At 40.7% G+C, this 20,986-nt stretch overlaps 1 protein-coding gene across 3 annotated transcripts in view; it reads right to left on the reverse strand.

Annotated features, from left to right (window-relative positions):
• vangl1 (VANGL planar cell polarity protein 1) overlaps window positions 1-20,986 on the reverse strand; it is a 65,918-nt gene that overhangs the window by 18,058 nt on the left and 26,874 nt on the right. For all 3 annotated transcript variants that reach the window (XM_088601345.1, XM_088601362.1, XM_088601353.1), the window contains one exon: window positions 2,780-3,387. In XM_088601345.1, coding sequence (XP_088457471.1) covers window positions 2,780-3,387 — 608 coding nt within the window. The remainder of the gene's footprint in view (window positions 1-2,779; window positions 3,388-20,986) is intronic.

Raw genomic sequence — 20,986 nt, forward strand, 5'->3', positions numbered from 1 at the left:
TACTGGTATGTTAACTGGCTTCTGGGAAAATTGGTCCTGGTGTGAGTGTGTGTGTCTGTGTTGAATCTATGTGTGCCCTGCAATCCAGGTTGTGTCTCACCTTACACCCAGCACTTCCCTGGATAGGTTTGAGGCCCTGTAGTGGATACGCGATGTGATGATGTATATACAAATTCCAGCAGATCAAGTGCAGAAATGGGTGACATCATATCCCTCAGTGACCACTTATTATGAGACAGTATTGAACAGTGTGGCTGTATGTATCCCGAATAAAGGAACAATATCTCCTGCCACGCAAATCATCTTACAGAAACCACTTGTGGAACTACATGCATTTAAAAATTATACGTCAGAGCACACAATAGATAGATACTTTATTGATCCCGTGAGGGAAATTGCAGTGCAAAAAAGCCTCATTTATATTGCTGCTGAGTGCTGTATAATGACAGCCTATGCTCAATTTAAAACTCAATGTGTCATTTTACAGCTCATTGTGTATCATAAAGATCTTCTCATGAGTTCTCAACTGAAGGAAGTAAACTAGGTTTGAACACTGAAACCGTAAGTATGAGTCTTCCCACGTCAGTCCACTCCTTTGATGAAACATGAGAACAGTAGAAAGGTTACAAATGAGAGGAGGCCACACAGCTCACCAAGCCTGTTAGATAGTTTGTAGTTAACTGATCTGAGGATCTAGTTCAAACGTTAAGAGAGAAGCCTGGGTATATAGTTTGGGTAATAATGTGCCTCCTGTTGTCAGCATAGCCGCATGGTTCATATTTGTGTCCTCTGGTCAAAGTCCTTGACTGAATTCTATGCATTAGGTCCCCTCATTGTCTTCTCTGCTCAGTTCCTTCAGCTTGTCAGTGTAGGGCATTTCCTTAAGTCCAGGAATGTATGTATGTGGTTGCTCTTACCTGGACTGATTCCAGGACTTGTTTTCCATGATTCCATAATTGTTTTATAACGTACAGTAGCAGCCAAATTGGTTTAGAAAATTCTAAATCCAGTTTTACTAGTCTTGGAACGGATCGAATACTAGACTTTCTAACCACCTCCTATTCCTCTACAGATGTTGTTGTAATAATACCATTCCTAAAGGATTTTGTCTTAAATTCAACACCTTTTCCTTCTATTCGGATAACACCCAGAGCAACACTCAGAGTCTTCACCTATTTTCCAAGAAACTATTGTATTCTATCATGTTTTCCCTCAAACAACAAATTATTCTTTATGACAGCAACATTAAATCAGCAAAGATGTTTTTACAGCTAACAGCTCCAAATCATCCTCCTCCTCACATCCAAAGAAGGCTCCACAGCCAAAATTGTATCTATTTTATTTTCCTTTCAGCATTTATATTGTATCTATTTTATTTTCCTTTCAGCATGAAATAAACCTTTACATCCTAATATTTTGTTTGCCTTTTTATCGATTTCCCAATGAAAACAGCCTTTATAAAAAGCTCCTCAAAGGAGATGCTGTGGAGACATACAACTATTAAAAAAATACCAAAACGTTTATCAACACATGTCCTTTAAATATTGTAGCTGAAGTATTAATGGTTTGGAACAGCTTCTCAGAATTCTTACAAGTTTGAAACAGTCGGTTAAGCATCAAAGCGGAGATAAATATGCCCTATGACTTCAGCTGCTGTAATTATGATAACTAGACTACACCCTTAAAGCCAAAGACTATAATTTTATCTTGGTTCTGATAACAATGGCTCAGCATGCAATGTGGATGTTTTTTTCCCCAAATTGTTTAAGGTCTGCTAATAGAGATAAAGCTGTACCATGATAAACATAAGATACTGTCAATGCACATGGCCAAACATGACCCCTGTCCAGTGCAGAATCTGGCATTTGTTTTCTTATGCGCAGTCAACTCAGGAAGTGGTCTGATGGGATGCTGTATCGGATGAGGCGCACAAGGTTCTGTAATGCAGAACCACAAAACATTAACTGATTCCAACAGCGTGTACTCGGAATCCACTGCTACACATCTTTAAAATTCAGATTTCTGTACATCTCCCTTCGGTGTCTTATTCTTGGATCCCCTGTATGTAGCAAAATTGAAGAGGAGAGGTTTCACATTAAAAAAATGAAAGAACCATGTAGTCAAGGTTGATAAAATTAGCTATTCTGTATGTTATTTTCAGTTTAGATGGCTGTGCATATGGCACATTATCAAGTATGTTCCCGTCTTTCTCCCATCATCTACTGGCATGAAATTTATACTTAAGAACTTAATTTATTCTTTCTGTCTTCTTCACAATACAGTGTCGTCTCACTTACCTTTAATAAGTCTGAGTAGCTTAAAAAATTAGTGCACTGCTTCAAAGTCCATGGCCAAAATGCAAAATGACTCTTATTAAATAAATCAGCTTTAGATCTCACTCCCTCACTGAATGAGGATGTTTTTTTTCTTCTTGTTGCAGTGAATGCAGCCTATCCATTATAAAGATAATCATGTTTTTGACACTAACAATACCAACAGAAAGTGAAAGAATTCCCAATGACTTATGAAATCTAAACAATGTGACGTTTGCTCCTCAATCTCATGAGTATAATTAGTATGGTAATCAGCTCATAAAACCTAAAACGCCATAGTGCGACTGGAGTCTACACTGTCCCTTAAACTACAACAGCCAGCACTTATTTAATATTTTTCCTATAGCAACTGACTGTTATTTTGTGTGAGATTATGGGAGAAAGAGACACTTCAATAAGAGTGCTCAGACCCGACCTCTGTTTGAGCTTTCTGCACGGTGGCTCACCTCAGTTGGCCCAGGGTGTAGAAGCGGGCCTCTCCGTCGGTGGAGCGGACCACCTTGAGGGAGAAGGTGGGCTGCAGCTGCCGGAGCTCCAGAAGCACAATGGCCAGGTAGTGAATGAAGAGCAGGGCGTCCACCAGGGAGACGGCGTACTGCACGATGCCCTGGTAGTTCTCGTCCTGGGAGTCCAGGATGCGCACGCCATAGAAGAGCCAGTAGGAGACCACGCAGAGGAGAATGAGGACGAGGAGCAGGGCCCGGAAGACGAAGACGCGGGGCATGTGGGCCCGCGGGGGGCGGAAGAAGAGGGCCCAGGCCCCGATCACCAGGATCAGGAGCTTGAAGGCCACAGAGATGAAGAGGCCCTCGCAGGCCGTGCCACAGGACTTCAACTTGTCGGGCCACAGCACGTGGGGCAGGATCAGGAAGGCGATGGGCGTCAGGAAGACCAGCAGGCCCAGCACCGCCACCACAGCCAAGCCCAGGTAGCGCCGGCAGTCCAGCCCCACGCTGTCCTCCATGTCCTTTGTGATTCGCACAATGTCCTCCTGGGAGATGCTGTGCTCGGATGTTCCTGTGACCGCCGTCGTGGTCTCTCCCCAGTTGTCATCCTGTGTGTCAGCAAGGTTAAAAATACAGGTCAGGAACAACCGCCAAGCGTTTTCAAACTTTGTGCATCGCAATCGATATGTTTTAGTTTGTCCACTGCTTTCTATAACTCTACCAAACCCAGAGGCAGTGATGCTAATGAGGAGCTGCTGCAGTAAGAATTGTTAAAAGCTTTTTTTAACCATTGTTGGAGACACAGCACCATGCACATTGAGTTCAGATAGTTTTTATTTGCCATTTGCTTTTGTGTCTGTGCAACATATGGCATCAATAAAACTGATCAGCAACTTCACTCATGCATTCACAAACAAATACAGCAGTGGTTTAAAATCCTCAACAAAAAAATACATTTTTCAGAAGCTCGATATCCTGCGTCTGCTTCAAATTTCTGAGTTATTGACAAAATATCTGTGTCACATACGGCCGGTGATTTGATGAGGAAATGACTAAAATGTGAATTACAGTGATTTTTTTTTTTAGCTCAACCCAAAAAGACTACATTTAAACCATGATCCTGGGTTGGTCTTGTTTCCTTTCAGCATATCCGGGTTATGTACTAGAATTCGACAGTTTACTAGTAGTATACATTTGATAAAGATGTCTCCCCTTTTAGTTATATTACTGTACATCTGTAACATACAAACATTTTCAAAATATGGATTTCATATTCTTATATGTATATGAAATCTATATACGGATATCCATATATGAGTGGGCATCTCTAAAGCCTACTCCTAATTCATAACTGATTCTTGCTACCCTGTATAGCTTTAATTAAATCCTTACGGATTACTTGTGGGTACAAGTTTCTAAATCCTCAAAGGCATCAACAAAGTCAATCTAGTGTACCTGTTCACTGTTCATTCTGAAGAAGAGTTCACAGGAGGCTCTTCTTGACACAAAAGTTTATGGAAATATGGAACAAGCAACCCAGCCATTTGTACCCTGGCTTCTTTCAAGAAACAACTGGATGAGATCCTTGGATCAGTTAACTACTAACTACTAACTGTTCTTTGTAAATGTTTACTTGTCCTTGGGAAAAAAAAGTGTCTGGAATTATGGCTCAAACAATATGTCCTCTGCATTGTACTAACATCTTATCCAGAATGTATTCAGCCTTGCACCTGTTGCTTGCTGGGTTAGCCTTCGGCTGCCCCCGTACTGGATAAGCAAATTTAAAAAATGGATGGACAATATGCCTTTCACCTTTTTACCTTTGACCTTTAGAACTGAATCTTACTAGCACCAGGTACTTTGTCAATATCGTGATGTTCAGGAAATCTTGTCAGCAAGTAACAGAAAGTATTCTCACATAAAGCAATCTGAATAAAAATAAGCTTTCCAATTCCAAAGGTCTATTATAGTAAATTAGAACATAACAGGTTATCCGGTTGCATTTTAAAGGCCTTATCATCCTGAAAAATGTCTCATAATACGCAGACAATGACACTGCTCAAAGACAGATTAAAATGACCTTTTGTATTACTGTATACATTATATTATCTTTTCTACATACAGACGTTTCATTTCCCGTTTTAAAATTCAAAATCCGTTTTCTTCCACCCCTGGCACAGTCAGCTGAAATCAATTGGAGAAAATCAGGCATTCACAGGATTTCCTCTTGTACTGTATAATCATTCTGAAGTCATAACCTCACCCAGTTGAGAGAACGTTATCAGGCTGAAGGACATTTACTGTGAGGGAAAAATGCAAAAGAATTAATCTGCATAATGACAAGACAGCCAAGCAATAATCATCTTTCTTATTCTCTTGTGCTTTGCTTGAAACCCCAGAACTTTAAAAACAAGTGGTGCGAGACACTGTAAAGACAACAGCAAAAGTCATAACACTTGCATCCATACACCCCAACGCCTGAGGTCTGAGTCTTCAAAACGAGACTGTAAGTGTCTACAAACTATCAGGCATAAGTGACAGTAGACTACCTTAGAACTGATCTCCATGTAAGTGTGCAGTGGCAGGAATTAGTTCATTAGAGAACATATTGAGATGTGCATTATTTTTTTTATATACAGTAGCACTACTGGTTCCAAATCAGGTCTGGTTTTAAAAGGCATATCAGATCGTGTGAGAAACGTCAATCTCCTGTTTTTACACATGATTTGCTGGTTATCTTTGCTACATCAAAAACCTATATTCACCCATACATTTCTAAGGAATGAATAAGTCTGAGAATCAACAGTTACCAGCTGGATGTATCAACAACGCATCTTAATTACTGAAAATAACTTTTTTCTATCTAAAAAAAGATTACCACTTGCAGACTCAGGAGACCCCATGAGTTCACCCACATTTCCAAATTCGGCAAAAATCTATTCATGAGAAAATGTGAAGAAGATTATATCTAGAAGAATATTCCACTTTTTTGCTAGATCATGTACTGGGCATGACCGATTGACGATATTTCTCTGTGGTATCATATGGGACCTACCTGGACCTAGGGGGAGATTTCAAGAATTTTAAAAATATTTTAACACTAGCATATATTATTTAAAAATTTAATAGAATCGAACGCAAATTTTTAATTTTAGATTAGGTTAATAGAATGAAAATGAATAAAAGAAAGAAAAGCCCACCAATAGGAATTTATGATTACTAACGAGTAATTTAATTTAATAAAGGTGTTCCCCATCAGTGAATAATACAGAATGCATCAACATGCAGTGATGGAGAGGACCATACAATGATGTTCATGATACAACAGCAGTGTCTCACATGGGATTTGATTTGGTTAAGCAGCATGCAATCAAAAATAAAATAAAGCTTTCTTCACTTGTTAAAAGCAAAAGCATGGATTGTAGGATATGGAATTGCAATCTATAACTTTTAGATAATTGCAAGCAGAGACTCTGACTTCCTTCAGGAAACAGCTGGATGGGATTCTCAATCAACTGGAACAATTAACTACCAGCAGGCAAAGAGGATAGGTGGGCCTCCTTTCATTTCTTATGCATAGATTACCATCCAGGTTTAAACAAATGTCTTAATCCTCCCTGTTCCACATTAAGATGAAGTATGGGGATCAGTTAAAAACTCCTAACAGCCTTATCCCTCCTATCACCCCAGGGATTTAACCTTATCCAAATCACCTATTGAAAAGGTGTATGTACTAGATTTGCAATCAGAAAAATGTGCAGCTGAAAAAATACACTAGAATGACCGAAAAGTAAATAGAAGTGAATATTGCAACAGGCAAAAATTCAAAGCACTGCACACTTTCAAGTCTAGTGCTGTAACAGTAAAGGAACTATAAAAGCAAGGGTAAATAGTTCCAGAGATAACAAAATGATTAGTATTAGAAGATGATACAGACAAAATAAACCCACTAAATGAATATTAAATACAGGTTTCTACAACTGGAGACACCAATAACATGCCCTGTGGTCTAGAATGAGTTCAAGCAGTACTGGGTAATTTATCATAAAGCACACTGAGGTCCAAAAGGCAACAAAAACAAGCTGAAAATGTTTGCAGGCCCCAAGCTAGGGTATCTCAGCTCCTGCTTAGAATGAGAGCAGTACCCACAGATTACACAATTCCATTCATAAATAGGTGGACAAAACTGAACCAAGAAACAATAGACCAACCTTCTTAAGTTACAGAAAAAAAAACAATTATAGCTATACCAGGAGAATACTAACAGAACTATGACATTATAATACCCAGCCAGCAAAGACAATCGAGAACACTAAAATTCACAGACATTATATATTCTGACACCCAGAAGGTCCATCATAACATTTTGATTATAAAATGTAAATTCAATGTAATGTCTGCACACACACACTGAGAACTGGTTAACAGGGAGAATAACATATTGCAGTGATGTGGCATGATCTATATCCATGATTTAGATTCCGATTTAGTTACCAAATTAGTTGCATTTACAGACAATAGAAATTAAAGGGTAGGGAAACACACACAGCAGCAAGGGAATTTAAAAAAAAGTCACAGGCAAAATCCACACTAGGCTGACACAGGCAAATGAAATTTAATGTTGATATGTACAAAGTGATCCACACTAGTAGTAAGAACATCCGCTATACACAGCATATCGCATGGGTGATATGGAGCTACAAGAATTTAAACAAGAAATTGATATGGGTATTTATGCAAATTTTTCCTATTTCCACAGAAAGACATGGAAACATATGTGGAAGTGATAAAAACCAAAAGAACGCTTGGGTATATAGTAAAGATTATTAAATGTTATCCCTACAAATGACAATAATAATAATTGCTTACACTTATATAGCGCTTTTCTGGACACTCCACTCAAAGCGCTTTACAGGTAATGGGGACTCCCCTCCACCACCACCAATGTGCAGCATCCACCTGGATGATGCGACGGCAGCCATAGTGTGCCAGAACGCTCACCACACATCAGCTATCAGTGGGGAGGAGAGCAGAGTAATGTAGCCAATTCATAGAGGGGGATTATTAGGAGGCCATGATTGGTAAGGGCCAATGGGCCAGGACCCCTACTCTTTTCGAGAAACGCCCTGGGATTTTTAATGACCACAGAGAGTCAGGACCTCGGTTTTACGTCTCATCCGAAAGATGGCGCCTGTTTACAGTATAGTGTCCCCGTTGCTATACTGGGGCATTAGGAAACACATGGACTGCAGGGTGAGCGCCCCCTGCTGGCCCCACTAACACCTCTTCCAGCAGCAACCTTAGTTTTCCCAGGAGGTCTCCCATCCAGGTACTGACCAGGCTCACACCTGCTTAGCTTCAGTGGGTTGCAGGGTGATATGGCTGCTGACTAGTTTCTTACAATGCCCCAGTAAGACTTTATTTAGACTATTGTCTTCAGTCTTGGTCACACTGTCAGAAAAAAAAGATTATTACAGTTACAGTAAGAGCTCAAAGAAGATTGATAAGATTAATTCTCGGGACACGTTAAGGGAGATAAACCTCTTCAGTCTAGAAAAAAATAGATTTAATTAAAATATATCAAACCCTAATGGGTATAACTACAAGTCAACTGCGAGGACTATTTTAGACTCGGTAGTGTGACGGACCAAGGATCATAATTAAAAACTAAATGGGAATCCATTTAGGACAGATGACAGCAATCGCTTTTACACAAAGAGTAGCAGATGTCAGTAGCAGGTTTGCCAGACCAGTCATAGAAATCCAGATTGTGGGATCTTTTTTGTAAAAAAACATCTGTTGCATGTTTCAATCTTAGGTACTAAACTACTCAATGAGAAAGAAGAGTCAGATCGCATCCTTTCAGCAGCACTCTTTATGTTATCTTTTTAGTCCCTTATGGAATGACACTGTGGTGGAACAGTCAGCAATACTTAATCAGTGTTGGCTCATATAGTGACAATTAATTAGGCTAATTAAAAACTACACTGTGCAGTAAGTGACTGCAATGGCTGTAATTGGTCTGTTTGACTACAAATTTAATGGGAAAAAGTAATGTGTCAAATACAACAGAACAGACAAGACTAGTTTCAAAACCTCAAAAAGTAAAACAAAAAGATCAAAAGACCTGTTTATTTTTGTGAGTACAGAGACCCAAACATCTGCTTATCTGAGTCAAAGCTGATCTGTTTAAAATTTATCTGGAGTCAAAGCACCTGCTCTGTGGTCTTTATTTTAATTTTTTTAATTGATGTGCAAAGGTGCTATGACAATGTGCACAGGTGCAGAAATGTGCACCTTCAGTTTCTATTACTGACCTGCAGAGCTTTCATCTTCTGAAGTTGACAGCTCACACCTCTAAAGCAGAAACTTAAGCTTTCTTTCTTCTTCTTCTCCTCCCCCGCTGGTGAGAACAGTGTGTGACACTTTGAATGACGCACTAACACCACCCTGCGCTTCACCTCTTGAGTCACGAAAAAAACAAACCTGTCAGGTTTAAATGAGCCACTGACAACAGCTTAGAAAACAGTGAAAATGGTACGCAAATAAAAGGCTACTGTATACTTGGCTTAAAAGGGACTTGAACCTCTCTGCTTTACAGAACAGCCTTTTGCTTATGCCCATTGTGTAAGTTGACTTTGTTGATATTAAAAGCTACATCCCGAGGGGAAAAGTGGAAGAACTTTGCTCTGGTTGGTTGAAGCTAAAGAAATATGTCATGGAGAGGTGAAAACCGCCTTCAACAACCGCTATTATATTTAGGATATAAATGGCAGCATTCAAGCATGGACTTCCTCCACAGCGTCACTAAACCAACTATGCTGCCAAAATACTGACACTTCGTAAACGGAGAAGCCATACTAACAGGAAGCAGTCAAACAAGACAATGAAAAATTAAGTTGACTGACTTCCTTCAAAACAAAGGCCTTTTTTAAAAAAAATGGAGGAGGCCAGTAAATTGAGAGGTGACCCTAACCTCTGGGGTTAAAATGTTTTACACGCAATGTTTTTGGCAATAAAAAACGGTTTTCCCCCCATCAGTCATTGCAAATGCATTTCCATGACTGAATGGATATAGGTAATAACACCAAGCAGCAGCAAGGACCTGCCTTAACACCAGAGCTGCACAACTGGAACATTAAACAGCTTGCTGCAGAGGTCTGGAGCCTATCAATGTCCAAGGGCAGCAAAGTCACTCTAACAGGCAGATTAAACACCGTGCGTTCTGTTAAAATAAAATAGCATTCCACAGTTTGAAAAACGGGTACTGTTTCAGTTCAGAGGTGGCCACACGGTGTCACAAACATCAGTGCACAAGATGACAACTGGAGCACACGCTACAGACTTGGTCTTCCAATCTTCACTGCTACCTCTCTAGACCTCAGAGGTTCCTCAGTTGCGTTGCACCGTCACACTGAATGAAAGTCTCCCGGAACAACAGACCTTTTGAGAAGTCTACTGGTCAAACATATCCTAATTCTCTCCAACTCCTGAATATCCATGCCCACCTAACACGGTGACAAGGACCAGTGAACTGTACATCCTTCCTCTCAGCATGCTGGGGACTCTAAAGAACCTATGGCACTTGTCTTTAGAGCTGCAGGTGTCCGGCATTGCAGAATATCAGGGCTCCAATCCATATCAGTTTGAAAAGAAAACCTTCATTGGTACTGCTGTGAGACAAAACTGGCCAGCCAGTCTTTGTTTCACAATGGATTTAAACAAAAGAAAATCTCTACACTCTCTCTACTAACATTAGTCTGAAGTGGTGACAAAAGCAACACCCATGAAGGACCATGTTGTTAAACAAGCATCACAAACAATGACTGGTTCAGTCTACATGAATGTTCTCTAGACTCGTCGTAACAGAAAACGCAAAGAACGTGTTTAATAGATTACCTCAACAAGCAATCTATCTTGTTTCAATTAAGTAATTGATGGCTACAGAAACATCAATAATTATATAAAAGGACATAACTCATGATCCTCATTTAATCCAAACAGGTACTAGGGCTTGTAATTTATAAATCAGTCACTACAAAGAGTGACATCAATGTAGGACAAGGTATGACAAAAGCACACTGAGAACTGACTCTTGGGTAAGCTTTTAGTAGAAATGTCAGGTGCATGGATTAAGAAAAACAAACATAAATCGATATTTAACAGAAGCCACCAAAAGTCTTCAGCAAGTTTTAATTTGTGCAAATGTCATGGAAACTAAGAAAAAGCTTTGCCAAGAAATGGCAAGACCTTTCAAACAGTAACAAATCCTTTTCACTGGCTAAAACACAAGGGATCCAATCTCAGACTCATTTAATGCAAGCACACACAACACTCACAGCCTACTGTATTTTAAAGAATTTAAAGACACAATGTTCTGCATGGCACATTCTTCAGCAGTGGTGTTTATGTGTATGAAATGAAAGCCAGGTGAGGGGTTCTCTTGACTAAAAGATAAAAGATGTGAATTCATCTTATATGTTTATACCTCTGGGTTATGTCAGCAGATCCTCAAAAGAAAAGGGAAAACAATGAAATCCTTTAGCGTTAGCGAGCTATCTGGTTTGAATTTTTTTTCTTGTCCAGCTCTGGAGTTTATTTCAGCTCAACCCTTGAAAACCCAGGGCGAAATCTGTACTCAGTTTCCAAAAACTTAAACAAGGAAAACTATAATTCTAAGGTGCAGCCTCTTGATGAACCAGAACAAAATAACACCTACTCTGCGACACAAATGACAAAGGTCAATATGACTGAGGAGCATAAAGACAACACATACTGTATGATCTGCAATGTGTAAAACACTTTCACGGAATAACTTTGAAATAGCATGATAACTGTATCCTATTTCAGTTCTTCCAGTCCCTCTAAATTTGACTGTCTGCAGTTATACAGTGCCTTGCGAAAGTATTCGGCCCCCTTGAACTTTTCAACCTTTTGCCACATTTCAGGCTTCAAACATAAAGATATAAATTTTTTATTTTATGTGAAGAATCACCAACAAGTGGGACACAATTGTGAAGTGGAACGAAATCTATTGGATTTTTGAAACTTTTTTAACTAATAAAAAAATGAAAAGTGGGGCGTGCAAAATTATTCGGCCCCCTTGCGTTAATACTTTGTAGAGCCACCTTTTGCTGCGATTACAGCTGCAAGTCGCTTGGGGTATGTCTCTATCAGTTTTGCACATCGAGAGACTGAAATTCTTGCCCATTCTTCCTTGCAAAACAGCTCGAGCTCAGTGAGGTTGGATGGAGAGCGTTTGTGAACAGCAGTTTTCAGCTCTTTCCACAGATTCTCGATTGGATTCAGGTCTGGACTTTGACTTGGCCATTCAAACACCTGGATACGTTTATTTGTGAACCATTCCTTTGTAGATTTTGCTGTATGTTTGGCATCATTGTCTTGTTGGAAGATAAATCTCCGTCCCAGTTTCAGGTCTTTTGCAGACTCCAACAGGTTTTCATCCAGAATGGTCCTGTATTTGGCTGCATCCATCTTCCCCTCAATTTTAACCATCTTCCCTGTCCCTGCTTAAGAAAAGCAGGCCCAAACCATGATGCTGCCACCACCATGTTTGACAGTGGGGATGGTGTGTTGAGGGTGATGAGCTGTGTTGCTTTTACGCCAAACATATCGTTTTGCATTGTGGCCAAAAAGTTCGATTTTGGTTTCATCTGACCAGAGCACCTTCTTCCACATGTTTGGGGTGTCTCCCAGGTGGCTTGTGGCAAACTTTAGACGAGACTTTTTATGGATATCTTTGAGAAATGGCTTTCTTCTTGCCACTCTTCCATAAAGGCCAGATTTGTGCAGTGTAAGACTGATTGTTGTCCTATGGACAGACTCTCCCACCTCAGCTGTAGTTCTCTGCAGTTCATCCAGAGTGATCATGGGCCTCTTGGCTGCATCTCTGATCAGTCTTCTCCTTGTCTGAGCTGAAAGTTTAGAGGGACGGCCAGGTCTTGGTAGATTTGCAGTGGTCTGATACTCCTTCCATTTCAAGATGATCGCTTGCACAGTGCTCCTTGGGATGTTTGAAGCTTGGGAAATCTTTTTGTATCCAAATCCGGCTTTAAACTTCTCCACAACAGTATTACGGACCTGCCTGGTGTGTTCCTTGGTCTTCATGATGCTCTCTGCGCTTTCAACAGAACCTTGAGACTATCACAGAGCAGGTGCATTTATACAGAGACTTGATTACACACAGGTGGATTCTATTTATCACCATCAGTCATTTAGGACAACATTGGATCATTCAGAGATCCTCGCTGAACTTCTGGAGTGAGTTTGCTGCACTGAAAGTAAAGGGGCCGAATAATTTTGCACGCCCCACTTTTCATTTTTTTATTAGTTAAAAAAGTTTCAAAAATCCAATAGATTTCGTTCCACTTCACAATTGTGTCCCACTTGTTGGTGATTCTTCACATAAAATAAAAAAATTATATCTTTATGTTTGAAGCCTGAAATGTGGCAAAAGGTTGAAAAGTTCAAGGGGGCCGAATACTTTCGCAAGGCACTGTAGAACGAGTAATGACAGAGGGGAAGAAACTCAGTAGAGTTTGTGAACTACAGTGTGTGAACTCCTGTCATAGCCCGAGGAAGAGACAGTGAGCCTGTCTCACAATAATGGTTTATGAGATGTAAGCCAATGTCCAACATGTTTTACTGTAAATGTTGTGTTAATTGTATCTGCTTTAGCAATATTAATTCATCAGTCATGCCAATCAAGCCCTTTGAATTTGAATTTCAGAGCATTAAACAAGAGAATGATGACTTTGTCCATAGGGCTGGGCCATGAGGGGTCTGATCATAACAAATGTGTCACTAGAGGTCACTGTAATATCTTAAGAACCTTTCCTGACAGCACTACTCCCTACTTCTCTTCTGCCAAGCACCTCTGATGTGACACAAAAGGAAAGGTTTAAGCTACCAGTAGAGACTCTTAAGTTAACAGCCTGAAAGATTACTGTGATGTTTCTCAGCAGGAGTCCAGAACTCCAGTTCCTGCAGGGCCTGGTGTCTTCTGCTTTGTTTCACCACAGCTCTTCCCAGTTGGTCTAACTGTTCAATGAACTGCATGATTGTAATACTAACCTGACACTGAGGTGTTCAATTGGTAGCAGTTCCTTGAAAGAAGTGAATGTTATGAGGAACTGATTGTAAAAGAACTTTAGAACTAACTTAAAAAAAATCTTTAGGTTAATTTTAAGTGACCACTTATTTGAATTAGAATCCCATAGATACCAGGCCCTGTAGGAGCAGAGTTACAGAGCTCTGCTTTACAGCTTAGATGAGAAAAGTTAGAAAGGAAAAATGTGGGTATAAATCTTAGCAAGCGAGTGATTGATTTATGAACATGGAACAATATACTGATTAGTTACATATAGCTATAATTAACCCTGTCAGGTAGAAATATTACTATTGGTAGATAACAAGGTTTTACAAGAATAATACATGGAAAACCTGTTTTATAATTAGGGGTTTTTAAAGCCAGTCTGGACAACACGGTAAAGAAAATACCAAACCAACCAATTAGAACAGGGCATTTAACCCTAAACTAACAGCATTTCAATCCTCTCTTCAACCTCTATTTCTACATAAAACCCCAGTGTGAATGGCTGAGGCCATATTTTTCAATCTTCCTCTGTACACAGTATACAGGGGCATCGTTTTTTTAAACTTTGCATTATAACTTTCCCATAACAGCTTTCAAATATTTTGGTGCCACTCGTCCTGACTCTAAACAGGTCTCCCTTTCAGGAGCCCTTGAGGGTGGCCTTTATCAGCCAGATCTTATCAGGAAGCACACTTAAGAAAAACAAACTTGGTTATCTGAGTAATATCTAGTCAAGCAAATTTGGCCAGTGGCCAAATAGGGTGCATTCCCTGGGAGTCTGCAGTAAATACTTCTGAACAGCTGAGAGAGTCTGTACTGTTTCAGATAACTGCTGAAGGGGGGGGGGGGGAGGAGAGAGTGTAGACCACTGCCTCAACAAATCACACTGGTGAAGTTTACAGCATGAAAGGCCGGTGAGGAGCTACAACGAAAGTGATAGATGCTCCTCTTTGGCACACAAAGAGGCTCCAAATATTCATGTCACTCAAATCCCTTTGTCTCTCCATTCTAAGTGAGCAAGCAGTCCTTGCTGCTAGTTGACCGTCTGTCTTTAGTTTAAGGACTTTTTGTAAGACACAGGCACATAATTAGGTGTGTTAAGGTGAAGCTCACTGACTCAAGGGCACTCAAACTGGCCAGTGTTGACAACTTACTGAACTACTGAGCAAGGAGACCCTTTTCTTCTACCCCCAACAGCTCAAGGCATGTATGGGTAATTAAGCCATAATTAGCACTACAAGCTTAATGACTGCTATGAATGACCCATTGTGGCGAGATAACATGATGCTCCGTAAAAGCTCTACTCAAAGAAAGAAGCAGGCCTTGAGAAATGTACACCATCGACTGGGGATAGAGGGGAGACAGTCGACCAGGCTGTAGCCCTTCTACAGCTTGATCAATACCTGATCAAATGGGTTTCAATACCACCAGTTGTCCTCAAGAGTGGAGAAAGGGATACGAAATTAGCATTTGCTCCATTTCCATGACTCCCAAAACAATGCAGCTGTTGGGTACACTGGACCTTTAATGTAAGCAATATTTCAGAGCATGAACAATAATAAAATTTTACAAACAGCTGAGCATGTAGTTTTATGCTTCTAACTGCTTTGAAATCTATGGTAGAAAAAGAAATGAGCTCTGTTGTGGGATCCCAAATCAAAATAAGAATTAAGGTTTATCTCCATAATTAGGTAGATGCCACAGTATAGTTCAACTGAGCAATTTTCCCACGATTGAGCAGCATCTTTGCTTGGGCTGACCCCAGTCTGGGTTCTAATCCTCGTAAGGCCTACAAAGCCACAGCTGTTGCGAATTGTGGAAGAAAAACAGACTGGAGACGTCAGAAAGAGGCTGAAGTCTCAGCGCACACCTATAAAACAGGACATGGTGGAACACATGCAGAAGGAAAGCAGTTTTTAGGCCAGTCTTGTACACTGCAGATATAAGAGAATGCTATAAAGCTAACGAGTCTGCCGCCGTCATGGACACTGCTGCCTGGAATGCCGGGAGGTCATGAAGAGACAGAAGCAGGAATATGGCAGACAATTCCAGAAAAGTGCGCTGTGAATATATAATTTACATAAACTGCACATGACTTAACTATCATGTGTATAAAGCAACTATTATTGCTTTCAAAACATTTTTAAAAGAATAAGCAAACCCTTACAGACTGGTTTCTCTAAAATACACCTTGACAACCTCCACTAGATGCTCAAAACTACTTCCATATAAAATTATAAGTAGGGTCTTTTACTTGGTAAAGAGACCAAACTATGCATGAGAATGATTTAGTGAACTGGAGGTAACCTCTGTATACAGGGCCAGAGCTCAGTACAATGGAATGTACAGAGGTGGTAAATGATAGCCTAGATAGTGAATAAAAGCACAGATTACACGACTTGTGGTACAGGTCACTAATTCCAGCCTTCACCAATAAACATTTTCAACTCACAAGTTTCCACACCCCAGTAATAGGATATCTGTGAAATAAATAAAATCTTTCCAAAATTAATCACTGAACACTAAAGGTGCCAGTTTCAGTAACCCCTAACCTAGAATCACAGTCTAATTTTTGTCATCAAAATTCAACTTCCATAGGCTATCCAACATTTGCTATCGGTAGTTTGTCTACTTTCAATAACATTTCACCCGGTGCTGCTTGTGAAGAAACGCGCTGCCACTCAGTACGAAAAGCATGACTTCCACATTCCCAAAGCCAATGTCAGAGTGTGGCCAGAGCAAGCAAGACCCAGAGCTGGTGGGTTTGGGCCCAGCCACCTCTACACAGTGCCACATGCTGACTGGATGCCAGAATGAACCTTTCATGTTCCGTTTTGGGGCTGTGCTGCCACAGGCTGTTCACACAGCTAAACGGATCTTCTGCCGACAGTGGTGAGCTGTCATGTCTGCTCTTTGAGAACAGGACAGAACACTGTGCTCATGAAATCGCTCCTGACAATTTCAGCTTTTGCAGAAAACTGCGCTCGGGGATTCAGACCTTGAAATTCTGTGTCTGCAGAGGTACAGCCTGGGTTATTTATTCCACTCATTATTGTGATGAATGGATTTAGCTGAGGCTTTGAGCAAAACTGACTTACATTTGCACGCATTTACATATCTGAGGGAAGAAGCCTGCTCAAGGCACTACAGCAGTCTCTCAACTGGGATTCAAACCCACATTCTAGTTACATGACCAGAGTCCAACCACTGCACCACACTCCTGCTGCAAAATGTTATAAGAGCGATAGTAGAGGGTTTTATAACCAACATATTTAAAAAAAAACTGCCTCTATTCTTTTGTTTTGCAAAAAAAGATGTGACCGCTACCCATGTAAAAAATCAGCTACAGGCCTTATATGGAGCCAGGAACAATGAAGACAAATTACAAACGGGTGTTGAAAATATATAACAAAATAAGAGATTTTCTCAAAGTGTTGTATGAAAGAGGCCTTTCTCTCAAAGGCAAGGAGTGCATAACCAATTGTAAAACCTCCATAAAAGGCACCCAAATTGTCATGTAACAAACACCCCTTTCAACAGCAGGGTTAAAGTTACCACAATGCGCGGGACTCAGCCAGTTCAAACACACAGCCCATGAGTCACCCTGCAGCAGGGCGGGCCCAAATATCACAGGAAGAATACTTCTGGCACTCAGGAATGGTGTGAAATCCAAAGAGATTAAGTGACAAAAAAAACAGTGATTACAACAATAAAGGGCTGTACAGCACAAACCTAACACATCTGATCAAGGCCTTTAAGAGCACTGATTCACTGGGTATCAGTTACAAAAGGTCTCCACCCTGCGGAGTGCAGTTAACGAAGGCAGGAGTGATTGAAATGTAATGTCTGTCACCCATTTTAGCATTGTTAAAACGCACGCATGACTTTTCATGCCTCGATCGCAGTGAAAGTATCTCACCAGTGACACAAACAGTACTGTATATGTTGTTGCTAACACCTACACTAGACAGTAGCTCCACTGCACTGGAGCGTGAGCACCCATTTGCCAGGCATTAAAACTTAACATACAGCTGAAAAGTTTTCCATCAAACACAAGAGCACAACGCCGACAAGCCACTGGGCTCATCATTAAGCATCTGCCAACTGCCGCCTCTCTTGTTGGTTTGCCAAGCTGCAGGCTCGTCAATAAGCCAGTATTTCACACAGTGGCCTAATGTTGAGCAAATCTGCACAGCACGAAGTTAACAGAGAAAGGAGGGCTAAGCAGGAACCAGCTGCTTTACGGCCTGTCAAATCCATCCCTTGACCACGGCACTCTTAGAGCTGGAGTCTGAAAGCTGGAAGCTCGGCCAGTGTCTCTTCCTACTGCACAGGCCCTCCCTGAGGAGACACAGGTGACAGGGAAAGAAAGCCGAGGTCTTGTTAGGTACAGTAGGTGTTCACAACTGCTGAAAAGGCCTTGTCCAGATTCCTGATCCTGGGATCAATCAGCTACTAATTTCCAAACCAGTTTGGCCAACCTAATCGTTTCCTCTCGTCAGTAACACTTAGTGTAAACTTTGTACAGAGCCCTGTCAGGTTAAGAGACCCCCAGGCACGTTCACCCCCATCTGCACTCTGTAATACACCAGCTCTCTGTGTGTCCCTGTCAGACCTGCACAATGTGGAGATTCAGGCTCCCACAGAGCTGCGGTCTGACTCTTTCTTTATGCCTCATGCCCCACAAAGGCTGTTTCCCTACAATACAATACTACCAATTGACCGAAAAAAAAAGAAACACACACTATTCACAGCTTTTGACAACCAAAAAACACATGCTATATTATTACTTTATTGGTGTCTTACCTTAAAAGTGAACTGCAGCGCTATTTGTGTAACATTTTGGGGTTAGAAAGAAGCAGCATTGATGAGTCCACTTAAAACCACAATAAAGTAAAATGTACACAGTAATTTGTAAAACCTCCAATTTACATCACGAAACAGAGGAAATTTCCAGGTATGAGCAACACCATATTCTGAGATTCAAGAATATTCTGAGATTCAGAAGGAGGCAACAAAATGTCCGGTGGCGTGTTGCGGCCTTATTACATTGTAAAGAAGCAGGCTTGTGAATGCATCTCTTTTAATCCAATAGAAATATTGCATTCCATTATAAGGTGGTTTTGCCGACAAATTCTACTTGTTAACTCTGCATGCTGATCACGTTGGAACATTTCTGCGGTGAAACGTCTGCTGCACAACATGCACTTGTTCACTTGTATATGACATTACATTAGTCATTACGGTGGCTAGTGAGCAGGAAGGGCAATTATGTTGCAATTTGTGAGAACTCAAATGTGAGTTTTGCGACAACATGACGACTTACAGTACCTTCGCAGAGTTCACAATTTCGTGCTTAATTCAAAATTTGTCAATTTGTTCTGTAACGTCAATGAATTTCTTTTGTTACCGAGATTTAGTAACCAGTCTGGAAATGGGAAATGCAGTTCCCCTTTATCTGAATTTGTGCAGATGAAGTCTGCTGGAACGAGGACTGGGCATTTTCAACATATAAATCTGTTTAAATCTGGGCACTGTCTCCACATGTCAGATATGAAGGAAGTCCCCTCCCTGCTAACGAAGCTGCAGACCCAATGTTGCAGTGAGGTCTAAAGGGTGGACCTTCCAATGACAAAAAGAATAATACCACCCCACTGTGAGATCCACCTAGTATTAAAATAGGGATGATCCAGAATTTGGCCTGAAAACCGCAGAAGTATGGGGAACTTTTCATCAGATATCAGGAGCTGAGCAGGGGCAAGCCTAGTCAGTGGTGCACTCCTATGACATGACACTCTTCTGACTCCATTAGAAGTGTAAGTCAAATCTATCTCTATTCATAAGGCTGTTGAGACATTTCCGGTGCACTGCGGCATTAATGAAGCCACGTCATTCATTATCAGAGCAGGAGATGTATACCTCTGTACCATGGATATGTTCTTAGGGCTCAGGAAGCACTGGTGTTGGGCCTATAGGGTAGAACTAAAGATCACAGGACTAAGTCTAAAAGCAATGCCAAACCAAGATGATTTCTTTTACAGTAGATCACTGTTAAAAAAAGGCCTGTTCCTTTGGTTGAAGTCTAAAGATCTCTTGACACTATTTAACTGTCACTCTGTCATGGGAACCTCATAATAAAAAGTGACCTTCCTTAGGACACTAGGTGTTAATGAGATGATGACAAGCGGCGCTGCGATTTCCACAACTAGACTCGGACAGCCAGAGGGTCTTCCTGTATTTCATCCGGACTCTGCAGGAAATGACTTCACCAAACCAGTTACCGATCCAGGGCTTCGTTACATCGAGGTTCTGACCCACTGATGGCAAATTCAAGACCTGGCAGCAGGTTTTCACTGGGCAGAGTCACAAAATCACAATCAATCTGTTTAACTACTGACGGGACAGTTTCCCTTTAGTTCCAACCCTTAATGACTCTAAAATAACCTGGTAGATACTGATGAATCTCTTCAGGACCAGCAGAAGACTTGCACTGTTTGCATATTAGAGAGGTAAGAAGCTTATCAGGGGAAAGCACTTCCGTTGACGATAGCCAAATGAGTCTCTTAGCTGCAATGAAAAGCATTGAGAAATGTGTCTAGTTGGTTAACGTCTACTTGCAAAATTTCACCAGGATTATCAAGTTTATCTCAAAAACATTTTTATATGAAATGAAGACCCATTACCTGAAGTCCAGTGTAAGCTATGTGTTGCAAATTATAAGAATAAACACAGTTTAACCAACTGGGTAGAATCCTTCCCCTTAATTTAAACCGTTCAGCACAGTTTACAACACTGTTCAAACTGTTCAGCATTTCAGCTAAGTGTACTTTGACATTTTGTTGGGGGAAAGCATCAGGCACTGCACTCTTCATTTTATGCCTAGTCTTCCAGAAGACATGTCAGATGAGAGTTAGGGTTAAATCGGATAAGCCCACTGGAACTGATCATTTTATTTATTTCACCTGACACTTAATTGGTTAAGCAAACATCTAAAAACAACTGCATTTTTTTTGCTACTGTTAAAGGCATTTGTGACCTCTCCTGATGCAACACTCTCTGTAATGTAGAACAAGGTGGTGTTCCAGTATTCA

The sequence above is a fragment of the Lepisosteus platostomus genome, chromosome 2 (genome assembly GCF_059453375.1).
Source record: "Lepisosteus platostomus isolate fLepPlt1 chromosome 2, fLepPlt1.hap1, whole genome shotgun sequence".
NCBI classification, from domain to species: domain Eukaryota; kingdom Metazoa; phylum Chordata; class Actinopteri; order Semionotiformes; family Lepisosteidae; genus Lepisosteus; species Lepisosteus platostomus.